The following is a 21,170-nucleotide window of genomic DNA, read 5'->3' as shown; positions in this document are numbered from 1 at the left end:
GCGCGCGCGCGGACCGAACGACGCGAGCTCGAACTTGATCTTCGGGCGACACGCGCCGGCGCGGGCGAGACGAGCGTCCTGCGCCTGGCTGCAGAGAGAAAGCCGCGCGTCGGCGCTTTCCTGCGTCCCCTGCAGGCGATGGCGACGCGTCAGACGTGAAACGTATAAAAGCGCAAACGAGCTCGGCCTTCAGCCTTCTGAGCGGCGGTCCTGGTCCTACGCGTAACAGCTTTAAGGGTTGATGCCAACGGCAATGGTACGCTTGTATTTCAAAGAGCTGGCAAGCTGAACTTAGTCTTTATATATTTATTTATTTACTGATTCAATAAATATTTTCTACTACATTTTTTTTTTTTTACACTTTACACAGATCAGGCCGAGGATGAAAAAGTAGCCTCTGTGGATATTGGATTTTATTTTTATTTTTTTTACATTTATTTTATCTCTTTAGTAGGCTACTATTACTTGGGCTGCTGCTACTTGGATGTAGTAAGTAATGGCTTTACAAGACGTCTGCAGTTTCCACAGTGTCTCTCTCTTCTCTCCGTGGGACGCTGTACTTTTGTCGTCCGTGTCTTCAGAAAACTCTGTTCACATGTTCGGAAGGGGGTTTGGAGAAGACTCCAATTCCAGACGCTGGTATAGGAACAGCAGTTCAACTCCACTGGAATTTTATGTGCCAGTGTTGGAATATTTAGCAGAGAGCCCTATTGAGTTTGGCCAAATCCACCCCAGCTGTAACGCCCCGCGGGCGATTCCCGAACCAAACAACCATCTCGACCCTTTCCCGTCTCCCTCCGTCTCTCCCTCCATTCCTTTCCCATTCCCTCTGGGACACGGCACCACCACACTGGGGTTCGTTTTCCAGGGTGGAGTGATCGCCGCGGCCGATTCCCGCTCCAGCTGCTCTGGCCTTGTGGCCTGCCCGGCCTCCCAGAAGATCCTACCGGTCCACTCCCACCTGGTGGGCACCACTTCGGGCACCTCGGCGGACTGCGCCCTCTGGAAGCGCGTCCTGGCGAGGGAGCTGCGGCTCTACCAGCTCCGGCACCGCCGGAGGCTGTCGACGGGGGGTGCTGCGAAGCTGCTCTCCCACATGCTGCATCCGTTTAAGGGCACGGAGCTGTGCGTGGCTGCGACTCTGTGTGGCTGGGATGGGGAAGAGGAGGGTTCACCGGACGGGAGGACAGGGACGGACGAGGAGCGCGTTACGCGTGCAGGAAAGCACGGAAACGCTCGTGCACGAACTCAGCCATCGGTAAAGAGTGGATCGACTTCACAACCAACAGTAGCGAGCGATGGAAACAGCGAGCCAGTGAAAATCAGTCATGCAAGATGTCAACCAATAGGAAAGAGTGCGACGAGCGACCAACCAACAGGAAGGGACACGGCAAGCTCTACTCTGCCGGCTTCAAAACAGTCCGGCCCCAGCCTTTATTACGTGTGCAGTGATGGCCTACGCCTGCAGGGGGCGCTCTTCTCGGTGGGCTCCGGCTCTCCCTATGCGTACTCGGTGCTGGACGGTAGGGTTCACTGGGCACTCGGAGTGGACGAGGCTGTCTCATTAGCCAGGGAGGCTGTGTACAGGGCCACGCACAGAGACGCTTACTCGGGCAACAACGTGGATCTTTATCACGTCACTGCTAAAGGTTGGAGGCGGAGACCCAGAGAGGACCTCAAAGAGGAGTACTACAGGGAGAAAGAGGAGGAGAGGAGGAGAAAGGAAGAGAGGGAGAAGGGAGGACGAGCACAAGGTCGGGCATGTTGAGGAGATGCTGAAGATGACAGGCTAGGAGAAAATCAGCAAATGTATTACATTTATTACACTTTGCAAATGCACAGCATGAAGGTTTTCCTTCTTTTGCTCCAGATATGGTTGCAGCAGTTACGATACGACTAAGTCACGAAACCGTAAAAACAAACTACAGTTAATGGTGAAACTGAACAGAATAACTCCTGTTTAAAACTACAGTTAATAGTGTAGCAGCATAACTCCTTTTCAACTGTTCCACAGTAATATTTTACAGTAGAGAAGAAACATTGAGTTTATCTTGTAAGTGATGCCTTCTACTTAGATGAACTCAACTATGAACTAGCTGTAGCGTGAAAGTGAAGTAGAAATGAAAACTTTTCTGGAATTGGTATTTTTGGTATATAACTTAAAAACAATCTAATATTACACATTCTGGATCATTCCAGTTCTTGATTTTAAACTTTGTTAAAATTAAATATTTACATTTTCTTGTGGGCCTAAGACAGTCTTTTAAGTCTAATTTCACACACTGGTTCAGCTCAACATTGTGATTTGTAGTCTAACAGTGGTTCAAAATGAGATTATTGCTCCCCTATGGGATAGGAAACATGAAAACAATGAAAACTAAAAACAAATAAAAAACAGTAACACAAAAGATTATGCTCTTATTTTGTATGTTTGTATATACAGTAGGTGAAATAAGCATTGAACACATCACCAGTTTTCTAAGTAAATCTATTTCTAAAGGTACTATTGAAATGAAATTTTCTGGGGTGTTACTGACATCTGGTGAGAATTTCATGTCAATAGCACCTTTAGAAATATATTTACTCAGAAAATTGGTGGTGTTTGATACATATTTCACCTGCTGTAAGTATATTCCAGAGGTTTTGTTTACTTCCACTTGAATGTTGTAGCCTTTAGGACCTTTCCCTCACTGGATGTTTCATTCCTACATGAAGACAACATGCGTACGACCGCCATGTTTAATAGCAACAAGCAAAACCCTGAGAGGAAGAGAGAGAGGAAGAACACTCAGAATTCTCCTGGGACAGAGAAAAAGAGCGAATCGTGAAAGCCAACACAGTCACGTGTGATTATTCTGGGAATAATAACGTTTGTGAAAACCATTTCTCTCTTACCAGTCCTGTGTCCCTGATGCCATTAACCATGTATAAATACATGCAAATATTTTGTAAGCATGGCAACCTGACACCCAGACCAGAACCAGACACGATACAATTCAAACATTGACCAACCTGGCTAAGATCGGGCCACACAACCACACAAAACCAAGCAGAAGGTTACAGAGTAACAGCCCATACAATACTGCCTTACTGAGGAACACTCCGATATGCACTGCACAAACTTTCTAGCTTGTGACCTGCACACAATAGAATAATATCTAATTAATATAGTCACAATAGAATAATATATAATTAATAATATAACATGTCTTGCATGTCTTTCAAGCTAGTAAATATTTTACCATGCTGTCTTACACACACAGTAAAAAAAAAAAAAGGTGCTAGACTAGATCATCATTTCTGTCATTCCTCGGCTACAGGTTTTGGTTTGACGTGTTACCACAGACTGCAGTCTGCTAATACTTGTGTGCGTCACAAATTTTCACAATCAGACACTCTGGAAAGTTCTGGCTAGAATGAGCAAGTAAGAGCAGAGAGGTTTTAAAGCACCGAACATGTTTCAGTAGTCAAGCCCGTGGATGTAAGCGTCTTCATTTCCCAACTAAACATAATACAAGCACTTATTAAGCAGCATTCTGTGGCTGTTACAGCCTTCGGTCCTCTGTGTTGCCTAGTTTAGACTCACGATTAGTGTAAAGGCTAAACATGTTTCTTCTTCCTTTCTCATCTTTATTTAAAGAGTAACCAGTTCTTCGTGGTGGGGAATAAAGCCAGGCCAGTAGAGCCCCAGTCCAGTCCCAGTAGAGTCGTGTGTACACCAGCACCGCCTCCCCATGTCGCTCGGATTGCTAATCTGGTGAAAAGCGAGAACTGCAATGACATCTGAACTAACTTCAGGATTTTTTAAGAGATGGTTTTGGTCTTTATGAACTCTTAGGAAGAGGATTGTTATTAGCTATTTGTGGCTATTTGGGGACGGTATCGTTCACTTTTCGTTGCACTGGCTAAGACGATGTCGAGTGGATCTAGCAGCTACACAAAAGCGGTGTATTAACATTTAGCTACATGACAATTTTAAAAGTTTTATCTAGCTCGTAAAGATAATTTAAATCACTTGGAGGCCATTATATGTAAGGTTAAACTTCGTTTAGCTATAACCTAGCTAAGCTATCTGACCTACACAATTTTCTTATTACATTAGTTCACGTTACTTTTACCAAAGTAAAAGTGCTAACCTAGCTAACATAATATAGAAACAAGCCACCGGACACATCTCTTCTAGCCAGCCAGATATTTATAATAAATATGGTAAATAATAACCTCAACTAGCTAGCGGTAGCTAACATTATGAAACTGTGGAGTAGTTAGTAAAAACGCTTATGTCGTTAGCCAAAAACGACACTGCACTTACATAAAAACATAGGCCGTGTTTAGGTATTACGATAGTGAAACGACACCGCAGACTTGCGGCAAAAAAGACCATCGTTTAATGTTCAGATGTGTATATCGTGTATATTATGGGTTCATTCCCAGGGTAGACTAGAGCGCCTTTACCAGGATGGCCGAGTGGTTAAGGCGTTGGACTTAAGATCCAATGGACATATGTCCGCGTGGGTTCGAACCCCACTCCTGGTAGAATCACATTTTTCCCTTTGTCACTTGTGGATTTGTGTTGCTAGGATTATGCCTGGGAAAAGGGAAAACTCGAAAAGAGTGCAAGGTTATTCATTTAAACCTCTTGTGGATGCGACTATATAGAGAATGGAAAAGCTGTTTTGTGTCGCAGCACTGCGAAGATCTGCAATTTAAACCCAGCAACGGGGGGGGGGGGGGAATAAAATAAGTCGTTATTAATGTCAATCTGAAAATAACGAAATGCAACAAAAGTTAAGAATATGTATTTATTAAAGATACGCGGCACAACGAAGGTAAATTGTACCGTTCCTGCACTGCCCCCTGTTGGTACTTTTTCGGGGATTCGTTTCGGTCTAAACTCTAGTTGCGTATGAAGTCAGTTTTGGATTTGATATCCAGATTGAAAGCAATGGATTTGTCATTGGCATAAAACAACCCACGCTGTGTTTAGTGTTTTTCAGTAATAGTGATTGGTCCATCACATATTCGCCACTACAACCCACTCTGGTCACGTTCCCCTTGCTTGTGAGGGGCAATTTTTCGTGGTTTTGAGACCAGTTCTTAAAATACAGTAATTTACAAAAGCGTCATGATATTTATGGATTAGAGGGTATCTGGGACCTGCAGTTGGAGGAATGACCACTGAAAAATCATTTTGGTTATTTGCAGTTAATCAGGAGATTTGCTTGGAAGTGTGATGATGTATTAGCTATAGATCACATTTCTAAGCACAATAAAGTCAAACCTGACCGAATAGGACCGTTTATTTCTTATGAAAGCGCATGCGGTCAGGTAATGGGCGTGCAATGTGGTAGTTGTTAAGGTCCACGTGGTTAAGAACACCAGTACTGTACGGCCACCCCTACCCACTTTAACCACTAGGTGGCGACGTGTACCTCCCTATTGCTTGTAAACTTTGCAAGGCGTCTAGACGTATGTGTTGTAGCGTGAATATTGTATGTGTAATATTGTTTATTAATCGTTGTAAGAGGTACAATCTATGAAACAAACCCAAAAACCCTCATGCGAACCGTGTGAGGGTTTACTCTTGGAAAGTAGGAAATTACTGTAGGAAACTGGCATGGCGATATCGGGGGAATGAAGACGTCATCTAGCAGCAACGTATGGCTCGAAACGTTTTGGTTCTCCTAACTGCGATAACAGATTGGAAGGAATAATGTGTTTTTTTCCCCTGCTTTTTCCATATCTTTTTGCAAACATTTGTTTCATGAATTTTCACACTTTTAAATTCCATACTTTTTCAGACTTCCCAGAACTTTGAATTCCTTCATGCAAAGGCCTAAATTAGTACTGCATTGCTCTGGCTCTGTTTTGCCTTTTAATAACACGTCAGTTGTAAAAAAAAGTACAATGCAAGCAGGAAAATGCATAAAAAGAGGTGTAATAGTGGGGCTACACCAATTTGCCTAGATTTGCGTCTCAAATGATCACGCGGTTAATGTTTAACGCTAAAGTCCAGCACTTCGTGGAAAAGCGTCCCACGTGGACCGAGCTCCCGAGTCCGGCCTCTTCATCCAAACGTCCCCGGAGCGTCGGGGCTGCGCGGTCACGTGACTGCGCTCGCGCCATGTTTCCATCCCCGCGAAAGAAGTTGCAGGGAAGAGGGGGGCTGCGGCGCGAGCAAAGTTCGGCAAGCGAAAGTTTCCCGACGAGTCGGATTCGGTAACCGTTGCGCGACGAAACGACATCACAGTATCGCAACTTCTGCGGATTACTTTCGGGACGTTAAATAGTCCAGCGTCAGCAGCCTCTTTGGAAAATTAGGTTGACGGTGCCACACTTGGGACCAAATTTTATTACCCCCTTTTAAAAAAAAATTTTTTTAACCCCCAACACTTTCCAACACCGAAAGCCCAACTCAAGAACAAACTACAAAGAGGTAGCAGCCGGTGGACTTAAAATTATGCAAGTGCCCTCGCCCGTACCCAGAGTGTGGAAATGAGCGCACGGCAGCGTTAACGTTTGTGTGCGCGCTCCTGCGTTACTTCGCCGAGGCGTTCGGAAGGGCTGGGACACTCCACGCGCTCACCGTCCAGCGGGGCAGCAGAGGTAAGAGAGCGCGTGCTTTGGCCTTGACCAACTCTGCATGTTCCCGTTTTTCCTTTATCCTCGAGACAAATATCCTTGATTCAAGCCCCGTGCGTCAGTCGGTAAATTGTGGCCAATGAAATTCGAATAGGCAGGGAAAATAAGCGTTACATGGCGGCTTTCTTCCCCTGCTGTTACTTTTTGTTGACTTTTTTTGTTGTATTTGTTAGATTGTTCTAAAGCCACCCCTCCCAACCCGTCTGGTTATATTGCGCTTTTGCATTAAACTCTTGGGTGCCTGCCGCGCCGCGGTTGAGACAGGTGACCGCTTCTGGAAGCGCGATCCCGCGGCTGCGACATTTTTGCATTCGGAACCGTGAGCGATCACGATCGTTTTGGCCTCAGCCCTTGTCTTGGATCAGATCCATTTTAAAAAAAAGGCCCATGGGCTTCGCTGTCGTTTCGGAACGATCAAGGTCGTGAAACGTGGCCAAATCCGCCTCCGCGTTTGCGAGTAAGGAAACGAAATAAACGGGCGGGCCGACTCCTCACAGCACACGGCTAAAGTTAGACGTTTTTTAAGACGCACGCCAATGTGTTTACACTGTAAGCGCCTCCTCAACGAAAGCCTTTCTTGGAAACGGATCGGCGCTCCCGGTTTCCAGTTACCCGATTGCCAAAACTCTTAGTCTGCCTCGGCGCGCTCTCTGATTATTAATGAATGACCTTATGCATTGCTCCACCGGCTCCCAGCGTCGGACGAGTTTGACAACTCCGAAGGAAGGATAATTGGGCTTAATAGAAACCTTTCAGTAGCCCAGGGCATGGGCTATTAAGTGTGGATTTAAAAAAGAAGAACAAGAAAATACCCAACACACACACACACACCCACACACAAGGTGGTCAGACGTTTTGGGATCCTGACGGGTGTTTCGTGGTCGTAAAATGAAGCCAGTTCCTGCAGAGACCTTAGACGCGCCGGCCAGCGGCCTTGGACTTAATGCGTCCCGTCGGCTTGTTCTCCACACGCACACACGTTTCGAACCGGAAGAGTTCGTGGGACGTTCACTGTTGTCACCCGGTCATCTCCCCGGCTGGTGCGTGCGGGCTGTTTAAACAGGCCTTGCCCTGTGCACACCCTCCACAGAGATGCGGAGACGCACCCCCACCCCCCCCCAGGACAAGTACCTGACAGTCAGTTAAACACGAGCGAAGCGGTAGTGTCCTGTTCTCCTGCAGGGACGATGTAGCTGAGATCAGGTGTCTGACCAGTGCCTTGGGAGATCCGTGCTGGATTGTGGAGCTAATCCTGTGACACCGGTCCTTTCACGCTGGATTATGTTAGTCTGAAGATGGTATTACAAATGTAAACATTTTCATTTGGGCTTGAAGTTAAAGCTGCAGGGTAGGGTTTTTTGTTAAAAACAATGCACCTGTCGCTTTGTTTACTGAATTTGGGGTGTTTTTCTTTTATTTACATGCAATTCCCATTATATCAGGACTGTTTTCTAGAAAGAGTACCAGTTCTAGACGATGCTGGAACAGTGAGAGGATCTTTCACTTAAAAATGCTCCCAAACAGATTAGCCTTTTCTTTACAACTGCTAACCAGCGTCAGTTAATGTTCAAAAGATGGAACCACCAGGGTCTCTAGGTCATGTGATTGGCCTCAAAGCCTGGCCAACCACACTAGAGTACCGGAGTGTGTTATTCTGTGCGTCTCCTGGTCCCAACCCTGCTGTAGATGACTGGGGCGATGTGACGGCCCGTATGCCGTAACGAGCTGGCGTGTGCAAGCCGGCTTTGAGGCCTGGTGAAGCCGAGCTCAGCTGCCAATCGTTTTGGGTTTGCAGGCCTCTTGCAGGAGCTGTAGGGGCGGGCCGAGTGAGCGCCACGCCCACTGCTCCCGAAGATGGCGACGCCGCGTTCACCCGTGGAGGCGGCCGAGGGCGGAGCCAGCAACGAGTTCAGCGACATCATCAGGTGGCGGTCAGGTGAGTGTCCGTGCGGGGGTGCTCATCCGGGATGTGGGGGTCGGGGTTTGGGAGATGGGAGGGGGAGAGGGAACACACCTAAGTGAACAGGAAGTAGAGCTGGAGAAAGGGATATAACTGAAGGAGGGATGGGGGCACATGTGTGGCAGGCTGTTCTTCCATTTCAGGCTCAGCACAACTGTATGATCCCAGTCCCAGAGCGTTTGGGACACTAAACCGCAGCTAAATTCGGGAAGCGAACCCTGACACCCTCTCCGGGTAGGGGTGGAGCATGCGCGGTGGTTTCAGGCTGGGCCCTTCCTAGGTATGTGAACCCTCCATCGCTTCAGTCTGGAATGCCGCAGCATTCCTCAGGCTGGAATTCCTCTACGGATCTGGATTTACAGCGCTTTTCTCCACACCACAATGCCTTTATTTTTCTGCAAGGATTCTGGTTGCCTGGCGACAGTCAAAAGTACAAATGTCTGGTGTCTGTGTCGTGCTTGTGTGCACAGTGATTCAGTGCCCTGGGCAAAACGGGTAATTTAACCACCAGCCTAAAGGGGTTTGGCTAATCGAGAGGCATTTATTATTATTTTTTGCGCTCGGTGTTGGGTGTTTTATTTCCTGCCACTGTGTGGAGTTTGTGGGAGAGTTGCGCAGGGCGTATGTTTCTGGTGGACCTGATCAGGCACCGGCATTTACAGCATGGTGGAGTTGGACTCGTGGGTGCATGTGCATGTTAGAATGTGCGTACACGAGAGTTGAGTGTGTGTTTATCTGTGTCAGACAGTGTGTGTGTGTGTGTGTGTGAGCGAGAGAGAGAGAGATTGTGTGCATATGTACCCTTGGTGAGATGCTCTTTTGGTAGTAATACAGAAAAATCCAGCCAGTATTTTAGATGAGATGGTAAGGGTTAATGGGTAAAAAAAAAAAAAAAACTGTGTGAGAGAGAGAGATTGATTTGGAGTTTTTTTACCACTCTTTTTCCATATCTTAAAGCCCCCTGCTACATGTGTGCGCTCACACACCACATCCTTGTGTTCCCCTGTACTCACTCTTTCCATTTTCTCTGGTTAAGCATTACCTCTCAGTAATCAGGAAGTGACACACATTTCCAAATCTATATCCTTCCATCCTTCCTATAATTGTATACGAAACACCCAGTCAACACAGAGATCTTTTCGCATGCTTTTACTCCGTGTCAATCAACTTACGATCTCATTCAGGAACGGAGCTTCGAGTTGTTTCCTAATAGACCTCTTAATGCTGTCATAACCAGTCTACTCCATTAAAACACTGTTATTCCCCCCCATTGTAGGATTAGCAGACTGTGATGCGTATCCTCCCTACCCTCCTTTATCATTATCTATTAATTTGTCAATTAGTCTTATTGGCTGATTGTGCCAGGCATGCTGGGCAATGTAGTCTCATTACACGATTTGATGTGACGGCCAGTTTGTCGGTCCTAAATTAGACTGTTGAACAATTTGGCAGGTTGGCCAGGGCATGGGTAGAAAACAACTAGGCTAAACTCAAGCTCTCTTTTGTAGTGTACACACACACACACACACACACACACACACACACACACACACACACACACACACACACGGGAGGACAGACAGCTCCAAGCTCAGTAGCCAAGTGTTATATAAGCAATTCTCTAAGGCACTGGAAAAGTGTACCACTTTAATTTCATTGGCATTCTGCCTTAGTAACCCCAATCAGAGGCACCTGCCCCTGGAGGCTTTTATTCTACAGTGCAAATGGTTGAAGTGTCAATACCATTATCACAGATCCCTGCTCTACCTGTTTAACCTCATGCTGAGCATTGTGGGTAAGGGACTGAGGTCACACAGCCTGGGTCCACTCTGTTTGGAAGGGGTTTGGTGGTGTTGTTGCTAACATAGTGTAACATTGTGAGCCGGGCCGCTGCTATTGTTCTGGAGAAATGGACACTGTGTGTGTGTGTGTGTGTGTTTGCATGTGTTATATGAAACCTTGGAGAATGGAAAAGCTGAGCACATAAAGGGGTTTTATTCAGAGTTATCTAGTTACACACACACGCACGCGTGCGCGCACACACACACACATACACACACACACACACACACACACACACAGTCATTGCATCTCTGTCCTGTTCTTATTTATATATTTTTAAGGAACCTTTGTGTCACTCTGTATGCTTAATGAGCGCGTGTGTGTAATGACATGCTGCTCTTTGAAGGTTGCCTGTGAGAAATTTACCATGCACTCACCCAACACATACACTATAAGGCTGTCCCATTTCTCAGTGACAGTATGGTTTGTGTGTGTGTGCTTGGTTGTGCATGTGTGGGTCGCATTCGTGAGTTTGTGTGAATTCGCAATGAGCAGATATAGGATTATTGCCAGATGTATTGTGAATCTGGAAGAGCCTCAGTTAAAATTGAAGGAGTGTATTTACACACACACACACACACAGGCACACCCAGGCTGCTCCAGGGTTGCCGAATGCCTGCTTATGTTGAGAGTAATGAATGCAATCGATTATTGAAGAATGACACATGTTCAGGCTGCACATTTTGTTTTGTTTGCACATCATCCGTTCCGACTTTTTTTACCAGTTAAGGTCCATGTGTAGTGCTAAATTAGGAAATTCCTCATCGCTTCTGCAGGAAATAAGCCGACCTGTTCATCTGAGATTGGGTGTGACGCCAACACTGACCTCCATCTGTTCAGACCTTTAATATCCATTACTGCATCTCTGGCACCTTTTTTAAAACCAAAATTTTGTGTATTATTTCTTCGTCTTCTGCGGGGTATTTTGCTTTCTGGTGTCTGTTTCATCTCCTGTGCTCAGTAGTCCCCTGTAGGTAATGTAGCGTCTCACTAGCCCATTTGTTTATGTTGTTGTTGTTGTTGATGTTGTTGTTGGCGGCCTGGTTGGGCTTTACTGGTGTGCAGTTGTTATTGGTGGTCGTGCAGCAGTGAACATTCGAGGCCGTAAATCCGCAGTACTAGAAAACAGGAGAAGGAACAGGAAGTCTGGAACAAGACCAGAATACAGGATATAAGAAATATTATTCCCTGTGTGTGTGAGAGAGAGAGAGGGTGGGTGTACATTCCCACATGGAAGTGTGTGTGCATGCGCGCGCGTGACTGTCAGAGAGAATTGACCTATATAGGTCAGACTCTAAATAACTTTATGTGCAAAACCTTTCTCCTAATATGTCACAGCTGCATTGTGTGTGTGTGTGTGTGTGTGTGTGTGTGGGAGTTAGTGAAATTCTCACGGAGGCCATGCTTTAAATGTCTGTGAAGGGTGTGGTGATGTGGTTGACTTGACAGAAAAAGAGAAAGTCTAAAACCAGACCAACTATTTGGCTTGCTGTGCGTGTGTGTGTGTGCGCATGCTGCTCCGTTATGACATATCAGTGTAAATGACCAGTGGACACAGAGGGACCAACAGTGTGGCGGCTGTCGCTGGACTGTGGAGGACGCCGCTGGACTGTGGAGGACGCCGCAGAGGGACCAACAGTGTGGCGGCTGTCGCTGGACTGTGGAGGACGTCGCTGGACTGTGGAGGATGCCGCTGGACTGTGGAGGACGCCGCAGAGGGACCAACAGTGTGGCGGCTGTCGCTGGACTGTGGAGGACGCCGCTGGACTGTGGAGGACGCCGCAGAGGGACCAACAGTGTGGCGGCTGTCGCTGGACTGTGGAGGACGTCGCTGGACTGTGGAGGACGCCGCTGGACTGTGGAGGACGCCGCAGAGGGACCAACAGTGTGGCGGCTGTCGCTGGACTGTGGAGGACGCCGCTGGTCTGTGGAGGACGCCGCTGGACTGTGGAGGACGCCGCTGGACTGTGGAGGACGCTGCAGCCCTTTTCAGTTTTATCCCAGAAAATCACATCACACATTTCAGGATTAGCAGAACTAGCATGAATATTAGAAATGTAATAAATAAAGCCAAATATGCATGTGTTCAAACAGATAATTTATTTATATAGAAAAATGTATTTATTTATTTTTTAGTCAGAGAAAAAGGGAAAAACCAGCGAAGGTGTGAATTAAAGGGACCTTTGACCACCTGTTTTACGACCATCGAAGGAAGCCTTGTTGACATTGTGTGAGAGAGCGCGAGACCGAGAGAAAGCTAGCATGTGTGTGTGACTAAACAGAAGGTAAATGGTCATCCCACATCACTTGAACCATGGTGTGTGTGCGCGATCCACCATCAGCTAGCATTGAGAACCACGCTGGAGAACGGGGCGCAGCCACTGATGCATTGTGGGCACTCAGCATCTCCCGGCTAATGACGCAGCTGTTCCTCGTCACGCCGGAGACAGGACGAGCGCGAGAGGACGGAAGTGGCGCTCGCACTCTTTCCGTTCCTCCGTCTCTTTGTCTGTCTCTCCCAACCACAGGCTTAAAAAAAAAGAAAAGAAGCAGCTCCGTCCGTTGCTATGGGAACGCTGAGGCCGTATCTCTTATTTCAGTAACATTTAATCAAAATCGGAGCTTCAGCCTTCATGCTTGGAGCCACGCTACACTAGCACCGTGAAACCTTCCTAATGAAGACTTGTGCGTGCTCTCTCTCTCTCTCTCTCTCTCTCTCTGTGTGTGTGTGTGTGTGTGTGTCTCTCACTAGTTTCTGGTGCTTTACCAAATCGAACCCCGCGCCGGCCCGTCCGTGGTCAGTGCTGCGAGACACACAGGCGGCGGGAGGCGCGGCGCTGGCCTGTAATTAGCACAGCCGTGTGCTCCGGTGGCCAAACCGACACCGGTCTGCACACCCCTGCTGGGAGGGAAAGAGAACGCTAACTCACGACACGGCTCGGCCACTGGGTTAAAGTAAAGGTGAACACAAAAGACAAACGACTCCAACACCAAGCACTCGCGCTCTCTCTCGCTCTCTCTCGCTCTCTCTCTCATTTTCATTTATAAGACTGTATTGCTGTGGCTGATTTATACAATTTCTCCACAGCAGTAAAGTTAAAAGGGGGAGAAAAAAAAAAAGATATTAATCTTTGACGAGGTTTGCGAGGTGTGAGGTTTGCAAGGTTTGAGGTTTGCGACTTTGTGTGTCTCTACCCTCCATTTACCTCCCTCCCCATTCACACACTGTTTGTTCAGTTGTCCTCAGCAGTGGTTGGCTCACAGCATGAGCTGTGTGTGTGTGTGTGTGTGTGCGCGCGCGCGCTTCTCTGTCTCAGAGAGAGCAAACTGAACCATGACGCAGACCTTTTCTCCTCAGTGTGTAAAAGATTTGAAAAATTGGCAGCAGGTATCATAGTGGAGGCTCTTCAGTGACTGGCTGTGTGTCTTCAGTCAGCTGTTTGTCACTTCCTGGGGTGTAGTGTCGTCAGCCACTTTTAACTGCCACTACCGCCCGTGTCCTCTCGCACGCAGGGCCCCTCCCTCTTGTTGTCGCGCACTCTCGCGCGTGCCCCCTCACTCTCTCGCACTTGCCACTTGTGGTGATCTTTTTCCCCCGGCATGCTTTGCTCTTCAAAACACCAGTTTCCTCTGCCAGCAGCTCGGCACTTCCTGTCTACCGTTTGGCGTTGCTGGTCCCTGCATCCCTCCAGTTTGTGTTGGTGTGTTCGTGTGTGTGTTTGTGAGACATCTTGATGAGGTTGGCCCCATGAGTCTGAGACGCTGGCTGCCGTGGAGTAAGCGTGGCCTGTTAAAGAAACGCAGGAAGAAGTTTTCTCTCCCTCCGTTAGGTGAGTCTCGTTCCACTTCCTGGAATGTTCCACTTCCTGGAAGGTGTTTGGAGGATCATACTGCTGTACCTTTCTTTGATTAGTTTGAGTTTGTGTGTGTTGTTGTTGTTCTCTTGCCTGTTTTCTAAGCCCATTTGTGTGTCTCTGTCCTGTGCAGGGTGTTTGTGTGTTTGGGGCTTTTGGTGTTGCGCTCGATTGGTGAAGACCGTGGTGCTTTGCAGTCCAAGTTCAAGTGTTCAGATGTTTCATAATAAGCCTTTAGAGCATCGTGCTGATTTTTTCTGTGTGGGTGTGGGTGGGTGTATTTTGAGGGGTGGGGGCGGCCCATGAGTGTGTCTCAGTGAGCATGGTCAGCTGGTTTTTGTTTGACAGTGTGTTCTCTCCAGCCTCCTCTATCTCGCGCGCGCGCGCGTGTATGTGTGTGCGTGCATGCGTGCATAAAGTAAAACTTCAATAAATCTCAACATAAAACAGAGATAGTTAAGGCATTTCGTAGTTGGTCTTCATCATTGCGTTTCATCACAGTGGCGTGTTGTCACACAGTATGGACCAGCCACGCACCACCCCAGTGCATGCTGGGATGCCACTGCACAGAGGGTGTGTGTCCTCCGTCAGTGAAGCGCAACACAACCCACAATCTTCTGTCCATCTACACCCCTCCGTGTCTCTCTCTCCTCCTTCCTTGCACTCTTCGTTCTCTGCCCTGCTAGAGGAGTGCCAGAGTTGGTAAAGGAGTTTTTTTCTCTCGTCTCTCTGGTGGGAGTCCAGTGTGGCCAGCATGCCAGAAAGTATGCCGGGCTCCCAGCTGCGTGGCATGGATTCCTTGTTTCTGGATGTGTGACGCTCTGAGGAGCTCTGCGGTGTCTCCTGATTGTGGTGGTGAGCTCCAGGTGTGTGTGTGTGTGTGTGTGTGTGTGAAGGGGAGAGGCAAACGGACTGTGTGTGATTTGTTAAACTAGTGTCAATTATTAACCTCTTGGTGTTTTGTTTAAGTGAAGGCTGTTAGGATTCAGGATTGTTTGCTTGTGTGTGTGTGTTCAGATCCACTCCTGAAGTGGTGTGCATCTCCCCTAAAGCTCTTTGGTCCACACTGGAGGCCGTTCCTTACTTGTGGCTTTCCCACCCAGGCAAGCTCAGGCACGCTTCTAGAGTGGAGAGGCACTTTGTGTGTGTGTGTGGGGAATTTTAAGCATTGCAGAATGTCCCAGTCAAAATATAGGATCCATGTGCAGCCAAGCTTTGCTGAGACACTCACACACACACACACACACACACACACATAGTGTACCCCCTGGGAGTGTCAGCTGGGGTGGGGGAGTTATAAGTGTCATCATTTATGCAGAGATCCTGATAGCATCACACACACACACACGCATCACACGCAACACACACACAATGACCACCATTCACTCAGTCAAACCCAACAGATTCCAACACACAAGATAAAAGGCCACCGTGTGTGTGTGTGCGTGTGCGCGCTTACTGTCCTTGTTTGGAGCTTAAAGATGTCATCATGTGCTGTGTGCTGATGGCTTTATCTTAAGTACATGTAAAGAGGTGTGTGTGTGAGTTTGTGTGTGTGTGTTTGTGTGTGTGTGTGTGAGTGAGTACATTCCAGAGGTTATGCCCTTTAGCCACTCTGCATAAACACAAAAACGACGAGCAGGTGACCCTCCTGTCCACTCATGTTAACCTTTGACCCTATACAACACTCCTGCGCTACTCAGTGATGGCTGACTTGGATTTCTGAAGTATCTAACGTTAAGGGACACTTAAAAGCTTTTGCGCGCACACACACACACACACACACACACACACCTACCTACGTGATCAATGGCAAGAACTCATTCTGGACCTTCACTGGACCTCCGTGCTGTGTTTCGGCGCGTCCCCAGCAGGGCGGGGCGGGCCAGTGTCATGGCGTCACCGCCTGCACGGGACCCGGTCCGAGGCAAGCTGTCCTTCCGGGGCCGTTGTACATTATAACAACTCTCCCCTGTCGGGGTAATGTGGGGAAGAGTCCATGTCATGGGCTGGAGAAGGGTCCAGAGTGCGACTCTCTGAGAGGGGTGTGCTCGCCCGGCGGGCCTTCTGTTTCCCGAACTTTCTTGAATTTTCCCGGGTGCTCCGGTTCCAGCAGTGGCCATGCCAGAGCGGATATAATGAGCGTATGCGTAAGGCCCGGGGGCTGTTTTGGGGTTTTTAAGTGCTCTTTGGAATCGCAGGGGTGCAGAGGCTTGAACAGTGGGAGATCTGTGTTCTGACTCACTTAGGCTGCTAACTGCAGTTATTTTATGTCTGAAGCCAAAAGGACTGATGTTTTATTTTTTCCTCTTTCTCCCTCCCTCTCTCGTTCTCAGATGAACATGACGCGGTTCAGAAAAAGACCTTCACAAAATGGATCAACGCACAGTTCTCCAAGGTAACCATGATACAAACAGCAAACCCCACCCCCACCCCCCTCCCGAGTCCCTACAAGCCCCGCCTCCCAGCTCGATGGCCCGCTCCTTCCAGATGCCGTGCGTGTGTCCGGGAGCGTCCGGCCAGCTCTGGGACCCGGACCAGCGCTCCTTGTTCCAAAATCTGCGCTTGTCCTCTTTGATCTGGGGGAAAGTTTTCTAGAGGATTTATTCTGGGTCTCGGCTCCTCCCGTGCCAGCCCCCGGATTCCTTTCCTTCACTGAGCTGCCAGTTACAGTAGAAGCGCCCAGGCGCGTCCTCGGCTAACGCAGGACCTTGGCTCGTGTCGGAGTGCCTGACGGCGAGCCCTCCAGAAACAGGACCAGGGCAATGAGAGAGGTAGTACCCTGATGGCCCGTGACCCTGTGCTGCATTCTTCTCATGAGAAAATTCTCTCTCTCTCTCTCTCTCTCTCTCTCTCTCTCTCTCTCTCTCTCTCCCTCTTCCTAACTGGAATGTCACGCCTGTTGCATCATTTCCTGGCAGGCATGTCTCTAGACGGGAGCAGTGGCTGCCAGCAGCTTCTTACCGCGCTTCTTAGCAGGCTTCTTACCGCGGTGTGCGTTGAACCTCTCCTCCGCTGGGGTCTCACACACGCACTCGTGCTGCAGTAGAGAGTGTGTGCGAAAGTCTCGTGCGTGGTTATTAATTACAAACGCAGTGACGAGCTGGAGTTCATTCATCCTGGTGTAAGGGCTTAGATGTTGGTGCATATGTCTCGTTAGGTGTGTTGTTACATGTTTCAGCGCGTGTGTGTGTGTGTGTAAGCTCTGATGTTGGTGTGTTTTTCAGAAGGGGAAGGCAACCATAAAGGACATGTTCTCAGACCTCAAAGATGGGAGGAAGCTACTGGACCTGCTCGAAGGCCTCACAGGATCCACCCTGGTGCGTGCGTGTGTGTGTGTGTGTGTGTGTGAACACTCATCTGTGTGGGCTGTTTCTAAACGGGCGTTTTCGAGGTGCGGTAAGAACCAGCAGAACTGCGTGGAGGAAAAGTGACCATTGTTGGCTGCTTTCCTTTTTATTAAACCGGTCGTGCCAGTGTTGGCGCTCATGTCCCGCTCAGAATACCCGGAGGGGACGTCGTTTCTCATCGTGACGATATCGCACATCACCCACCCCTACCGCGCCTACATGCGGGCACGTCCGTGCTCTGCGTATGCCTGCTTGGCACAGTCGTGCAGGCCTGCGTGTGTGTGTGGTGGTGGGAGGGGGTGTGTGGGTGTGTGTGTGTGCGTGCGCGCGTGTGTGTACACCTGTTGGCTTGCAGACAGCCAGGGTGAGTTGTTGACGAGTGCCGTGGCAGAGAGTGACGAGGCTGTGTTTGGAATAGAACGTTCCAAACGTCTCCATGTGGCATTCACTCAGGGCAGAGGTCTGACATAGCTCTCTCTCTCTCTCTCACACACACACACACACACACACACACACACACACACACACACACGCACACGCACGCGCGCTCACTCGATGTTCTAGTGTACACTAACTGTGGATGTACCCACTCACATACTTGAATAACAATGAACAGTAGAATTTTGGGTACGCACACGGAGACTTGTGTGTTCTGACCGCATAATTGCCAGCGGTGTGTTGATGAATGGTATGAGAGGAGTAACCTTTATCTCAGTCCAGCCTGACCTGTTAATTAGAACTTTTCCACACTCTGTGTGTGTGTGTGTGTGTGTGTTCGTGTGTTCACAATGTTGGCTTCATTAGCCATGTGTCTGCTCATCACTATGTTGGCTACTGCTGGGCCATACCTGCTGGCCCCCACACAGGGCATCTGTTGTTTTAATCTCCCCTAACACACTCTCTGTTTGTTTTTCAATGCGCGTGTGTCTGCCAGACCAAAGAACGCGGCTCCACCAGAGTCCACGCCCTCAACAATGTCAACAGAGTCCTCCAAGTGTTGCAGCAGAACAATGTAAGCCCCCCCCCCCCTCTCTCTCTCTCTCCCCCCCCTCTCTCTCTCTCTCTCCCCCCCCCTCTCTCTCTCTCCCCCCCCCCCCCCCCTCTCTCTCTCCCTCTCTCCCCCCCCCCCCCCCCTCTCTCTCTTCTTCTCCTGTGCTGGGGTCAGCTGTTTCTGGGTCTGAATACCGATGCCATTCTGTGTCAGTGGTACTCGGATGCTGGCAGCGTGGCAGAGCGTGTGGTCGGCTCTGACGAGCGCACGGTCTCGCGCTCCCTCCCTCACTTCCTTCCTGCTGTTTTTGCGTCATGTCCACATCGTGCGGTGCCTCCAGCACCGTGACTCTCGCGCTTCCTCTCGCTGCCACATAACGTGATGGTGCTACAGTGTGTGCACTTAACACGCTTTCGCAGGCCAGGACTGCCTTTTTCAGCACGCGCACACACACACACACACACACACACACACACACACTCACCTCAATTCGGCAAAAAGCAAAAGCCCAACCTTCCGTTTCTTTCTTTTTCATGATCGTGTGTGTGCACGCGTGCGAAACTCCTCCTGTAGCAGCTGCCAATCATGCGCACACAGCAGCTTTCTTAACATGCTGCGGGTAATGGATTAGGCCCCTCCCACTGTAGCCCCGCCCCCAACAGTCACTGACATCCCTCCTCTCCCGCCGTAGCCCCGCCTCCCAGAAGTCCCACGTGGGATGGCTTTCTTGATCCTGGTGCTGAGAGAGTCACGGAGATGCAGGGTGGGAGCAGCACAGCTGTGTTGGAGGGGCGCATTCATAAGTGTTGATAACATTGCGTGTGTGCGTGTGCGTGCGTGTGTGTGTGTGTGTGTGTGTGTGTGTGTAGGTGGAGTTGGTCAATATTGGAGGGACAGACATCGTTGATGGAAATCATAAACTCACACTAGGGCTCATATGGAGTATCATCCTACACTGGCAGGTGAGCACACACACTCCTCTGGGAACAGCGTCTCAACGTTGTGCTCACCTGTTTGTCCTCAACTCAACTGGAAGCTCTGGACGCTCCCCACCTCTTGGTGGACACATGACTAAATGGCTTTGTTTGTGTGCATGTGCGTGTTTGGTGTCTCCTTGTTGATCTAAACACACAAGTTCTAGCCTAGAGAAAATATTAGATGCATCGCTGAAATGAACTTGTGTGCGTGCGCGCGCGCAGGTCAAGGACGTCATGAAGGACGTGATGTCCACTCTGCAGCAGACCAACAGTGAGAAGACCCTACTGAGCTGGGTGAGGCACTGCACCCGTAACTATGACAACGTCAACGTGCTGAACTTCACAACCAGCTGGGCAGATGGACTCGCCTTCAATGCCATACTACACCACTTCAGGTAACACACACACTTTATTACTTTTTACTAATATTACTATTTCAGAAGGACTGACTATATTCAACATGACGTACAGCTCCTTAGTTCATTAGTTCAAGGCTACAGGAAGCAGCATCTGTACCACCTGCTGCCTACGGTGGCCGGGATGGGACAGTATTTAACCAGCCATCAACTCACTGCAAGTGTATACACACGTGGAAGACAACCAGAGACTAACAATACGGCGACATTTGAAACCCTACATTTTTAATGGCTGCCGTCAACGGTTGGTGATTCATTATTTTTGAGTCTTCTCAGAATAAGTTAGCCACGTGATATTTTAACAAATGACAGCTTTCTTTTGAGGCACAGAGATGGAAAGAATATCCGGCGTGTTTACAGTTCCGGCGAATCTTTCTAGCCTTAGATCAGGCAGGCGTACGTTTAGAGTGCTTAAAGGTGTTGCTGTTTTTCACCTCACAGCTCACCGATTGCCCGTTCCGTGCGTTGGTTCGCTATTGGTTCTCTTCTACGGCGTTGTTCGTCTGAAGTTCAGAAACCTCTTGTGATGCCCTTCGGGATTTTAGTGATCTCTCTCTGCTGTTGGCGGAAGTGAACGTTGGGCATGGCTGCTTTTTAATTTACTGTCTTCGGCATCATTATGTCCTGAAGCAACCTACAAAAGAGCCGCCTGCAGCGCGCCGTTGAGGAAAACGCACGGAGGCAGCCTCCACGCGTCCCTTTGCGCTAGATTTGAGATGACTAACGCAGCCGTAGCGCCACACGTGGACCGTTCCCGTCTTCCTTCCAAGCTGGTTTAAGCTACAGGGGCCCAGTGTGGCACTAGGGGGTTCAACCTGGGCCTTTAAAAACTCTGGAATGTATCTGTAATTTAGGCAGGTTTTGTGACCTAAGAGAGTCAGTTCATCTATAAAAGACCTGAGTTGTTGTATGTTCACTTCAGCGGACAGAATAGATGTGGGCCAGGCTACTGCCTTCTTTAGATGTGGGGAATTAACAACACTAGTACTACTAATACTACTACTAATACTTCTAATACTACTACCACCAATACAATTACTTCTACTACTACGAATACTATAAATATATGAACACACCCACACACACCAGAAAAAAGGCAGGCAGGCGTGTGTGTGTGTGTGTGTGTGTGTGTGTGTGT

At 48.7% G+C, this 21,170-nt stretch overlaps 2 protein-coding genes, 1 long non-coding RNA gene and 1 other non-coding gene across 12 annotated transcripts in view; 3 read left to right on the top strand and 1 right to left on the bottom strand.

Moving 5' to 3' along the window:
- The first annotated feature begins 59 nt into the window (after positions 1 to 59).
- Positions 60 to 2,428, top strand: psmb11b (proteasome 20S subunit beta 11b). 2 transcript variants are annotated; one of them, XM_035521550.1, is made up of 2 exons: positions 60 to 256; positions 452 to 2,428. In XM_035521550.1, the coding sequence occupies exon 2, from the start codon at positions 497 to 499 to the stop codon at positions 1,766 to 1,768; it is 1,272 nt and encodes a 423-aa protein (XP_035377443.1). In that variant the 5' UTR covers positions 60 to 256; positions 452 to 496; the 3' UTR covers positions 1,769 to 2,428. The 2 variants fall into 2 exon arrangements, with proteins under 2 accessions (XP_035377443.1, XP_035377442.1); XM_035521549.1 differs by having other exon boundaries at positions 371 to 2,428.
- Positions 2,429 to 2,658: 230 nt separating this feature from the next.
- On the bottom strand, positions 2,659 to 4,361 carry LOC113570336. The gene is made up of 3 exons (XR_003409892.2): positions 4,313 to 4,361; positions 3,587 to 3,754; positions 2,659 to 2,760 (listed from the first exon to the last, which is right to left on the bottom strand). It is a non-coding gene; the product is annotated as an uncharacterized LOC113570336 (long non-coding RNA).
- A 92-nt stretch (positions 4,362 to 4,453) lies between these two features.
- trnal-uaa lies at positions 4,454 to 4,536 on the top strand. The gene has a single exon. It is a non-coding gene; the product is annotated as a tRNA-Leu (tRNA).
- Positions 4,537 to 6,123: 1,587 nt separating this feature from the next.
- The window catches only part of LOC113570381 (utrophin-like), a 112,622-nt gene continuing 97,575 nt past the window's right edge, over positions 6,124 to 21,170 (top strand). For 4 of the 8 annotated variants that reach the window (XM_035521348.1, XM_035521346.1, XM_035521342.1 and 1 more), the window contains exons 1-7: positions 6,125 to 6,606; positions 8,438 to 8,578; positions 16,635 to 16,696; positions 17,526 to 17,618; positions 18,583 to 18,660; positions 19,509 to 19,601; positions 19,839 to 20,011. In XM_035521348.1, the coding sequence (XP_035377241.1) occupies positions 8,497 to 8,578; positions 16,635 to 16,696; positions 17,526 to 17,618; positions 18,583 to 18,660; positions 19,509 to 19,601; positions 19,839 to 20,011 (581 nt within the window). In that variant the 5' untranslated portion in view covers positions 6,125 to 6,606; positions 8,438 to 8,496. Of the gene's footprint in view, positions 6,607 to 8,437; positions 8,579 to 14,066; positions 14,275 to 16,634; positions 16,697 to 17,525; positions 17,619 to 18,582; positions 18,661 to 19,508; positions 19,602 to 19,838; positions 20,012 to 21,170 lie in introns of those variants that run through there. The other 4 variants (XM_035521347.1, XM_035521344.1, XM_035521345.1 and 1 more) reach the window with 2 other exon arrangements.

This window comes from Electrophorus electricus, chromosome 22 (genome assembly GCF_013358815.1).
Source record: "Electrophorus electricus isolate fEleEle1 chromosome 22, fEleEle1.pri, whole genome shotgun sequence".
Lineage (NCBI taxonomy): Eukaryota > Metazoa > Chordata > Actinopteri > Gymnotiformes > Gymnotidae > Electrophorus > Electrophorus electricus.
The sequence above is the reverse complement of the archived record's forward strand: the minus strand, read 5'-3'. Positions and strand labels throughout refer to the sequence as shown.